The sequence below is a fragment of the Piliocolobus tephrosceles genome, chromosome 13 (assembly GCF_002776525.5).
Source record: "Piliocolobus tephrosceles isolate RC106 chromosome 13, ASM277652v3, whole genome shotgun sequence".
NCBI classification, from domain to species: domain Eukaryota; kingdom Metazoa; phylum Chordata; class Mammalia; order Primates; family Cercopithecidae; genus Piliocolobus; species Piliocolobus tephrosceles.
Window position 1 is genome coordinate 79748027 of NC_045446.1, and position 10942 is coordinate 79758968.

General features: G+C 39.4%; 1 protein-coding gene across 1 annotated transcript; it reads right to left on the minus strand.

Moving 5' to 3' along the window:
- Window positions 1-2672: 2672 nt before the first annotated feature.
- LOC111540748 (tripartite motif-containing protein 43) lies at window positions 2673-10555 on the minus strand. The gene is made up of 7 exons (XM_023209214.3): window positions 10413-10555; window positions 8102-8516; window positions 7388-7483; window positions 6089-6319; window positions 5084-5106; window positions 4465-4562; window positions 2673-3352 (listed from the first exon to the last, which is right to left on the minus strand). The coding sequence occupies exons 2-7, from the start codon at window positions 8510-8512 to the stop codon at window positions 2871-2873; spliced, it is 1341 nt and encodes a 446-aa protein (XP_023064982.1). The 5' UTR covers window positions 8513-8516; window positions 10413-10555; the 3' UTR covers window positions 2673-2870.
- Between the last annotated feature and the right edge of the window lie 387 nt (window positions 10556-10942).

The following is a 10942-nucleotide window of genomic DNA, read 5'->3' on the forward strand; positions in this document are numbered from 1 at the left end:
CTTATAATCCTGTCACACCTGAATTAAAAGTTGAACCCATTGGCCAAAAGCTCCTTGAGAGTCACCTTTCTTCAGATGATTTTGACATTCTTCATCCTGCTTGTTCACAGGTATTAGTTTTTTTTTCACATATTCCTCTAACCTTGGAGTGTGTGGTTAGTGGGGTCTCAGCTCCTCAAGTGTGTTGGCTAAAGGACAAGCAGGATATTGCCCCAGGAAGCAACTGGAGAAGGTTGTATTCTTATGTTGCCACAGATAGCATTGACCCAGTGGACTCTGGAAACTATTCCTGCATGATGGGAAACACGACTGGAGATGTGAAATATGTAACATACATGGTTAATGTTCTTGAATATGCTCCCATTTCTAAAGGACTACAGGATCAGATAGTGTCTCTGGTGCCACAGTACATGTTACCTGTCATATTCATGGAAACCCACCTCCCAACCATACCTGGTTTTATATTGCACAGCCTATTCATCCTTCCCCATGATATCTAATTGCAGGAAATTGACTGAAAGTCAGTGGGGTTATTGTGGAAGATACTGGGCTGTATCAGTGTTTAGCAGATAATGGGGTTGGATTTATGCAGTCTACTGGAAGACTTGAAATTGAAAAAGACAATGGATTCAAACCAGTTATAATCATGGCACCAGCAAGTGCAAAGGTGATAGGTGGAGACTTTGTCATTCTGTCCTGCCATGCCACTGGGCTGCCAGTTTTGGTCATTCCTTGGTTATGACAGCTATGGGTTAATAGCCAGCCATCTTGCTTAAGTCCTTAGACCTAAATCCCAAAAGTCACACTTATCAAGGTCTGCAATCTTGGACGTGAAGCCTGGCTAATTCCTCATGTCCCAAGTTGACTCAAGCTCTCTCCATATTTAGGATGTGACTCAGAAACATGTGGGGAAACAGCTTTTATCCGAGGTTAAAACAAATGTCTCTCTCTTTAATCCACACCTACTGGTAAGGTCCAGGGGATAACTCGGCTACAGGTTTCTGAACTTCTGGCTTTTGAGGGAAAGACTTTGTCACCCTCTATGCTGAAGGTATTCTGTGTACTATGAACCCCAGTCAGTGGCTCTTAATATCAAGAAACCTTGTTAAGTACAAGGCATTCAGAAGGCTTGCATGAATAGTTTGCAGCGACATATATACATCAGAAGGGGGTTCCTGACAAGGATGCACTGACATTTTTTATCTCAGTGTCCTAGAATTACTGTGTCTGTCCCTGGTCATCTTGAAGGAGATGGACAACCCCTTCCACCCCTCTACTCCAGTATCGTGTGCGTCTACCTCAGTGATTTTGCTGTGTTGTGTTCATGATTGTCCAGTTGATACCAAATCTTGAAGAAAATTTCCAAAAGAATATTAATGTGGTCAATTGTCGATTGTCCTTTTATAGGAATCTGGAACTTGAATGGTGTTTCTATAAGGGGCTCGTTGGATCTCATGTTTTACAGGACTTGAGTCTCTGGATGTAGAGCCTCAATTTCCACTTCTTAGGAAAAATAGGTGTAGTAGGTTATATTCCTCCCCCATTCTCTCTAAAAAGTGCCAAAATATATATTCCATCCCCATTGTCTTTCTATGATGTAACTTCAAGACTGCTACTGCTGTGTGTGTTCTAGTCTCTTTACTGTGTGTAGGGTTGTGACTACAGCTGATGTTTTACTCTGTAGCATAATGGTAGTATAGATTTCCCTGACTCTATGGGAATCTTCACTGTGGAAAATTATCCACCATGCTGTGAGCAAGACCAAGCGACTACCTGGAGAGGCCGTTTGAATATATTCTAGGCAACAGCCCCAACCAAGGAACCCCAGACATCAGCCAGGATCATCTGCTGGACTGGAAGTAGAATGTTTGTTTCCATTATTTAATCAGTGATCATGAAAATGACCATTTGGTGGGTAGACAGACTCAATGGACTCACTATAAACTGGGTTTTCATCAGAACTGGGTTGTTTGTTTTGTTTTTTGATTTGGTTTAATTTAGTTAGTTGTTTTTTTTCCCTGATACTAATATGTTTCCACTGTAACATGAGGTGATGGTTATGTCTCAGGTCTCTAGATTATCAATGAGAATTCACAGTCTATGTGAATTGGAAGTATAAACACATTTAAAACAGACAGTCTGCTCATCTCTCTATTTTTCCCTGGGTGATGGTGTTTGCTTTAATAAACAGTTACAGAATTCCATGTGGGTTGAACCCTTTTGGTTCTTGCTCAGACATTGTCAGCAACTTCTCTGAGAAGCGATAGGCTGTACCATTAGCCTATGTCTGTAGGTGGATATTCTATGTACGTTTTTGTAGTGTGTTCTGATGTTCACACAATGATAAAATCGCCTAATAATGCATTTCTCAGAATGTATTTTGTTGTCATAGGATGCATGACTGTTAAATTCCTATTCTAGCCCAAAGATTCAGTGAAAACTTCTGTGTAAAGTACATTTTTCCCCCTAAAGTGATGAGGTATAGAATTCACTGTATTAATAGGAGGGAACTTTCACACTTACAAGTGCATTGTACAAAACCCTGTCTGTCCATGATGTGCAAATTTTGTTCCTGCATGAGATCATTAAGTTGGAAACATACACCCACATATTTCCAGAATTCCATCCAATCAATTCACAAACACTTGAAAATCACAATACATATTTTAGGAAATGGGCCACAGGAGATTATTTTAATTGTGAGAAAATGTACAGAAAGGTTTTGCATTTTACATATTTTCTATTTAATAACAACAAAATGAAGTGACACTAAAATAGACTAAAGCCTGAACAGTATTATTTCTTTGTATCAACAGTGAAGGGGTCCCTCGTATATGGAGTTCCCAAACAGTCAGGTTTCTTAATCCTGATCATCTGTGGCCAGTGTAAAAGAAAGGCCTGACAGGAAAATTTAAGGAGCCAGCTGGGTAACTCCATATGAGAGAACTCCTGGTGACATTCAAAAAACTCACACTTCCACTTTCAAAATCAAGAAACACACCAACCCGGCCCAGAGGCTTCTCTACATAGTGAGGAAACATTGGGGAGGTGGTCAAGAGACTGAAACGATTATCCAGCTTCACACACAAAAGAAGAAATATGTCCTTAGATGTAACCATTGTGCCATTCTTCCTTATCCAGGAGTCCTTACAGACTCCCAGAGCCCAGTCCCAAGAGTTGTCCACATCCAGCTCCCAGTAGTGTTTCCCAGAGAAGAAGACCTGGGTTCCCCATGCAGCAAAATAGTCAGATCTGTCAGAATTCAAAGATCCACGTCTAAGCATCAAACTTCTCACATCCTCAAACAGCCTGATATTGTGACTGGTTACTTCCCAAGTCAAGGCAATTTCCACTGTAGAAAAAAGAGAATGTTCAAGTGAAAAGTAGTTTATAAATTCTCATGTTTAGATAAGAAAGAGACTCTCACTAGAAAACACAGGTCAAGATTACAAAGAAACTTCTGTCTGGAAAAATGTTGGAATCAAAGGGTGTTAGGATATCTGCACAAGTAATTGGCTAAACTACAATGATCACAATTTCTATAAACTCAAAAAGTATAAAGGGGAGGAAGGTCATGTCTACGTCTAGTTGAGCGACCTTTCATAACAACTGAAAAACTGGAAGCTCTTGCACTGCAGCCAAATCCATAGCAATAAAATTAACCTCCATTGCCTCTTCTCCGTCAGGGCAGAGCAGGAGGCTGGGGACAGGAGATGAGGTGGGGAGCATTCCTAGACCCAAATAAAAAGTTACCATTTTGCCAGAAATATTATAATCTGTCCCTGAAGCTAGCAAATTCACACTTAAAAGAGAAAATCTGAATCTGCCTTCTGAAAAGTGCAGATTCCTTGCAAGAATTATTTGACTTTCATGTCAGATTCAGGCACAGGCTTCTTTTATCTGCTGGATTTATCATGATCTATCCTGGAGTTCTATCTAAGGCCTCATCAACCACCAAATCACGTTTCTATGGTTCACAGATTCTCAGTTTTTGCACTGTTATATAAGTTACTCATGTATGCTTTCGTTGATTAAAAACGTGACTAAAATTATAAATGCTATGAAACTTCACCTGAAATGTATTTTAAAAAACACTGTCACTCAAATCAGTTGTTAACTGCACTAAATTTGAAATTGAAATGTCCTAAATTAATTTAGTTCTGTATATTTCATGTTATAATTGTATAGATGAAATTGTAGGAGAGAATGCTTCCTAAAGTCCTAAAGGCCCCTTCTGCATGTTTTATTTTTCTAAGAAATTTGTTATGTGGCTGATTCCTATTACATTTCACCAGATTTTATTTAGTTTTGTCTGTTTGATGATAGCGAAACTATAAATATTAAAGCCTATTCACAGAGTATTCTCTTCTTCTAGATGAAAGATGAATACACTGGTAAAGCTGCCCATAGAAAACCATAATTGAAGGCATTGCATGTTGATCCCACCAAGAAGGCGACACTCACCTCGGAAGCGGTTGAGCCTGTCCACCAGTCCAGTGATGGGCCTTGCAGTGAGCTCTGGATTGACAGGCTGGGGCATGTACAGCAGCACAGACTCACTCCTGCAGGGAAGTTGGTTGAGTTGGTTAAGTTTCCGATATCTGTGTTTAATAGATTCCAACAGAAAATGCTTCATTCAAATCCACTTCTGATATGGTAATGTACCTTCACAATCCTAGGATGGGTTTGTGGCTCTTAGGGAACATTTCTAAATTTTCACTCCATTTCTAACCTACTGCCAATGAAAGATAAATGCCTCTCTCCCTATCTGCCACCAAATAGTTTATCTCTAATTAGGATTCTGAATCCTAAAACCAGGCAATTGTATTCTAGCAACTTCTGCATTGAACTGTTCAAAACATAACCCCCTGAGTCACTTGGGAAAGTAAGAAAATGTTAATGTCTGATAAAAGGCATAGGTAACATTCAACATAACACACAAACACGAGTACACACACGTACACACACAATCACACTGACACATTATGGTGTTAGTAAATTATGTTTTCACTTTGTTGGAAATAGCTTGATGTTTTCATAGCATGCCTTGTGCTCCAGCTTGCACTGATGACCAAAGACATACCTTGCCACAATGTCTCCCAAATCCTGTAGAGAGAGAGAGAGAGAAAGAAAAAATGACTTCTTTAGAAAGTTGTTATTCTTGTTGGATGAGGTGGCTCACACTTGTAATTCCAGCACTTTGGGAGGCCAAGGTGGGTGGATCACCTGAGGCCAGGAGTTCCACACTAGCCTGGACAACATGGCAAAAACCCATCTCTACTAAAAATACAAACAAATTAGCTGGATGTGGTGGTGCATGCCTGTAGTTCCAGCTACTCAGGAGGCTGAAGCAGGAGAATTACTTGAACCGAGGAGGCAGAAGTTTCAGTGAACTGAGATTGGGCCACTGACTTCAGTCTGGGTGACAGAAGAAGACTCTCTCTCAAAACAATCAAACAAAAAAATTGTTATTCTGCCCATCTGGTCTTTAGGTTTTGAAAACTTTAGAATTGCCATATACTATCACTGCAACTCTTTTAAAATGTATTCTCATCTCTAGCAATTATACCAGTAAGACCTATTGACAGAATCAATTTCTGATAAATTCAGGACCCTAAATTTGCATGAGAGAGAAAGGTGTGAGTAGTGACTGCGCATTGCTGCAGCTGTCTACAATGTAGTCTTTTTCAGGGCTAGCCCCCAAAGGGTAATATGGCTGAAATTAAGAGCATTTCAAACCTAGGACTTCCCAAAAGGAGGAAGAAGGAAATGTTAGTTTTTCCATAATTTCTATGGATTATCCATTGGAGACAAAAGTAGAATTTTCACATGAAATTTTTTCTTCCACAGTTTTAATGAAATGTGCTGGAGGAGGAAGCTTGTGGTAGAAAATGTTCTATGGAAATCTAGTTGCACAATTCCATAAAGGTTTATTTCCAGGATTAGGTTAGCAGTTATCGTTTATCTCTGTAGGGCTTTCACCATCAATGTGGGAGAAGAAGAAATAATGTCTTTGGTACCCAATGGAAGGCAAAGATGTAAAGGTCAGCTAATACATAGTATCTCAAGGGGCATCCTCCATTCTTACCTGGAGCAGCTCCACATCTGGTTTATGACACATTTTCATTAGTTCCTGATACATTTCTTTCAAGTGTTTACTCTTTTGATCCATTTTGACCCAACTTCTCTGGAGTTGCTGAAAAATCTCTTGGTACTCCTTGTTCAGCCTCTCTAGATGTTGTTTTTCTTCCCTATGGAGAACTGGATGCAACTTCCTATACTCATTCCTGATCATCTGTGCCCGTAAAACCACATCGACCTGTAGGGACATGGATTTTGTAGGTTACATATCCAGGCCTACTTCCACCTCACAGAACCCACAAATTCATCCTCCTCATTCCTTCTTTTATTTTCCATCATTTACAGTGTGATGAGTTAAACAAGACCTTCCTTCAAAATTTATGTAATTCATCAATTCCCGAACACCTGCAAAATAGCACTTTAGATTTAAATGTTTAAATATATGTCCTCTTAAATCTGAAATACCATTAGAAAACAACTAAAATTTATGATTGATTGTCAAATTGTCATGGATAATATATATAATCTTTGTTACTCAATTAGTTTGTTGTTTCAAATCTCTGTACTTCACAGACTAAACAATCACTGTCAGTAGAAATGATTTTAGTATATTATAATCAGAATCAGAAGCCATCACACAAAAAGGATCTTAGTAAAAAATTTAACCCCCATCTCTCAAACCGACTATCTCTTTTCTGTCTCCTATCTTTCTTCCGTCAAAAGCCATAGGCTCTGTATTGCCCTGCCATTCTAAGAACAGGAATCTCCATTCCATTGTGTCTCTCCTCTCAATATTGACATAGTTATTCTCTCATTCCCCCAGTCATTTTTTATCCCTTCTCCTCAGCTTTTCATCATGTTACATTTTCTCCTACCTGAACTGGCATCATCTGGGTCCTCTGCTATCGGACTTCACCAGCACAGGCACATTTCTTAAATTACTGTTCCTACCTGATTTCTTCCCCTTGGCCAACATCATATTCAACATTAAATAACTATTTTTCAATTATGTACTATGTAATTAATATTACATAATTCATCTTATTCAGAAAACTCTGTCTGAAATACTTACTAATTTTCAGCACATACTTGCCCTTCAGAATTTATATTTATTTTTTACTTATCTGAAAAACATTCCCAAAAAACCTGAACAAGCATTATATTGAACAGTCTGGTTGTTTTCCAGCCTATGAATAAACACATGACAAAATCTGGCATATGAGAATTTCAATTCAAGTTGCTAATATAAATGTTGTCAGCATGCCTGTCTCAAGCTGGTCGTGAGGACTCACGGTCTCATACTTACCCTCCAGAGGAAGGCTGTTCTTCTCTCCTCATTTAGATTTCTCTGATTTTCTTGAATCTTTTTCCATAAAATCCTCATTTGCTTTAAGAGCTTCTCCTGCAAAAGAATTATGAGGTTAAAAAACAGAAAGTCAAATACCATAGATTATACACTCTGAATGATATATGCAGGCAAGGTATGTAATATATAAATACATTAGAGAGAAGGAAAAAAAAACAAATTTTTTCACTGCTCATCCTCAATTGATATTTTCAGTTCTGAGGTTTCAGAATACAGAACGGTTTAGGGAACTGAAGAGTGAAGATTTCCTGTAACCTGGCTGATGTTCAGTGAAACATCCTGCTTCAGAACCCACTATGCTAGTCCCCTGATTTTGTAGTGTGCTATTCCCATACTCCTTTGTCCAGTAATATAAATATATTTCAAAAATACGTTTCTTTGCACTTGTAGTTTTGGTTGCTTTTCAATGCCTTTAGCCTTGAACTGTAGAGTCAATAATAAGGACATTTACTTAATCAGTCTCTTTTTGGATGCAAGCTCCATGAAGGAAGGTAGAGTTGCACATTTTAATCAAAATGTCATAATTGATACCTAGAACAGCACCTGGCACTCAGTAAAGAAGGGAGTAATCACCATAATGATTCTCATCGTCCTTCTAATCTCTTTAACTCTGCCACCCTCCAGCTTTCAGGTGATCGCAGAACTATCTCTTACCCGGTGTTCCTCAGCTGCCCCTTCAATGGGATAGTGTTTGTGAGTTCCGTGCTCCTGAGAGTTGGAGCACAGCAAACAGAGCAGACTCTTTTCCACGTCACAGAACATCTTCTTTGTTTCCCTATGGGTCCCACATATTTGCTTCTCAGAGCTCAGGAATTGCCAGAGACTGGCTTTTCTCGCAATGGTCACTAAATTCTTCAGAAGAATGTTGGTTTTGAAGTCCTGTTTCTGTGATGGTTCTCTGCATGCAGGGCAGTTGGCAGGACTTTGTGCTTCTTCCCAGGAAAGGCAGAGACAGGGCCTACAGAAGCTGTGCCCACAGCAGACGGTGACAGGGTCTACCAGGTAGTTCAAACAGATGACACAGATGAGTTCCTTCTGGAAGGCATGTGAGAAGTCTGAGTCCATTTTCCTAAGGAAAGAAAACCACAAGAATTTAATCTCCTACCCTGCAGAGACAAAGATTCAAGCAAGCAAAGTTTGAATCAGGTTGTGATGGAATAATATCCTTTTTTTCTAGAGAAGTGTAGGCTTTAATTTGCAATGACAGAAATAGGAAAAATAGAAAAGTAAGGCACAAAGAGACATCAACCTCGAGAAAAAAATGACTGTTCTCCAATCAACACATGTCCAGCTTTCCAAACTCTACTTTCTTGCATAGAAGAATATCAGATTTTCTGAGGTGTTAGTGTCCACTAAATTGCTTAGGCTTCAAGGGTTTCATCAACCTATAAACTCGAGAGGTGAGTCTGAATGATCTGAAAATCAGTAACACTCTTAATTTCCAGTAATTGGTTTAGAGAAGGAAAGCTCACTAAGCTCTTCTACTCTCATTATTTTCTTTAACTACAACAACCATCTGTAATGACTTTTCCAGAAGGACCCTGCTTGAAAATGTTAGAGCAGAACTCATACGTTGACCCAAATCAGAAAAAGCTAGCCTTTACTCTCCAAGGTAAAACAGTCAAATCAGGGTAAGGTACCTCTCCAAGGTAAAGCTAAGAATCATTGTTTTTCTAGGATGCTATGTTAATTCAATCAACAAAAACTTTCTGGCATGTTTACTGTTCCTGCACCCTCTGTTAATTTGGGGATATACTGGTTAATATTACAACATCCTTAAAAGACAGATAATTAAATTTACAAAAAGATAATGATAATTGAAGCATTATCATTACTCTTTCACAGAGTCAAAAAAACAGTAAGTATCATGCAATAATAATAGGTGCTTGAGGCCGGATGCGGTGGCTCACGCCTGTAATCCGAGCACTTTGGGAGGCCGAGGCGGCCGAGGCGGCGGAGGCGGGTGGATCACGAGGTCAGGAGATGGAGACCATCCAGGCTCACATAGTGAAATCCTGTCTCTTCTAAAAAATACAAAAAATTAGCCAGGCGTGGTGGCGGACGCCAGTAGCTGTAGTCCCAGCTACTCAGGAGGCTGAGGCGGCAGAATGGTGTGAACCCGGGAGGCGGAGCTTGCAGTGAGCCAAGATGGCGCCACAGCACTCCAGCCTGTGCAACAGAGCAAGACTCCGTCTCTACAAAAAAATAATAAAAGTAAAACATTGGCACTAGACAATAAGTCAGCGTTTTAAATGAATGTATGTTTTGCTAAAATAAAAATAAAAATCTAGGCTAGGCAAGGTGACTCAAGCCTGTAATCCCAGAATTTTGGGCGGCCAAACAGGCAGGTATTTTAAGCTCAGGAGCTCTAGACTGGCGACACAGCAAAATGTCTAGATCATTCTGTCTCTAAAAATACTTACATAAATTTTAAAAAATAGGCCCAGCGACGTCACTCACGCCTGTAACCCCAGCACTTTAGAAGGCCGAGGTGGGCGGATCATAAGATCAAGAGATCGAGACCATCCTGGCCAACATAAAGAAACCCCGTCTCTACTAAAAACAATACAAAAATTAGATGGGCATGGTGGCAGGCATGTAGAGTCCCAGCTACTCTGGAGGCTGAGGCTGAAGAATCGTTTGAACCTGGAAGGCGGAGGTTGCAGTGGACCGAGATGGCGCCACTGCACTACAGCCTGGCAATAGAGCATGATTCCATCTCAAAATAGATTAATTAATTAATTAAAATAAATAAATAGCTGAACATGGTGGCCCATGTTTATTCCATAAACCTATGGATTATGTTTAATATAATTTTAAAAAAGAAATGGAGCCATTTTTAACACTCAGAAAATGAGATCATTGAATCAAAAATAATCTAAGTTTGCAGATAAATTAAAGTACCCAAATTTTGTTTTGGTTTGTAACCTAATAGTAGCTCCTACTCTGGAATCTGTGTACTTACCTCAAAAATGTATCTATGTTCTCACCAAAGCTTGCTGTCGAATATGATGAATTCCGCTCAGGGATGAGAGTCTCACAGTGCGGTGTTTGTAGCTTTTGGAAGTCTGCAAGGCCAGTTGCAAAGTTTCTGTGTGGGCTCTGGAGAAGAATGAGCTTGATTCCTGAAGTGTCCTTTTATAAATCTCTGAAGACCACACCCCTTTCTTCCAATTGATTGCATTTCACAGGGCGTAGGTGGGTGTTAACATAGATGATTAAGTTTCTACAAAATAGAATTTTATTTTTATTTATAGATATATATTTTTTGAAAGGATTCTGGCACTGTCACTGGCTAATTTTTTTTTTTTTTTTTTTTTTTTTTGCATTTTTAGTACAGAGTGAGTTTCTCCATGTTTGCCAGATGCTTCTGGAACTCCTGACTTCAAATGATCTGCCTGCCTCAGCCTACAAAAATGCTGGGATTACAGGCATGAGCCACCACACCCAGACGATTGATTTTTATTTTAAAGTAAGAATTTAATCTAAGAACAC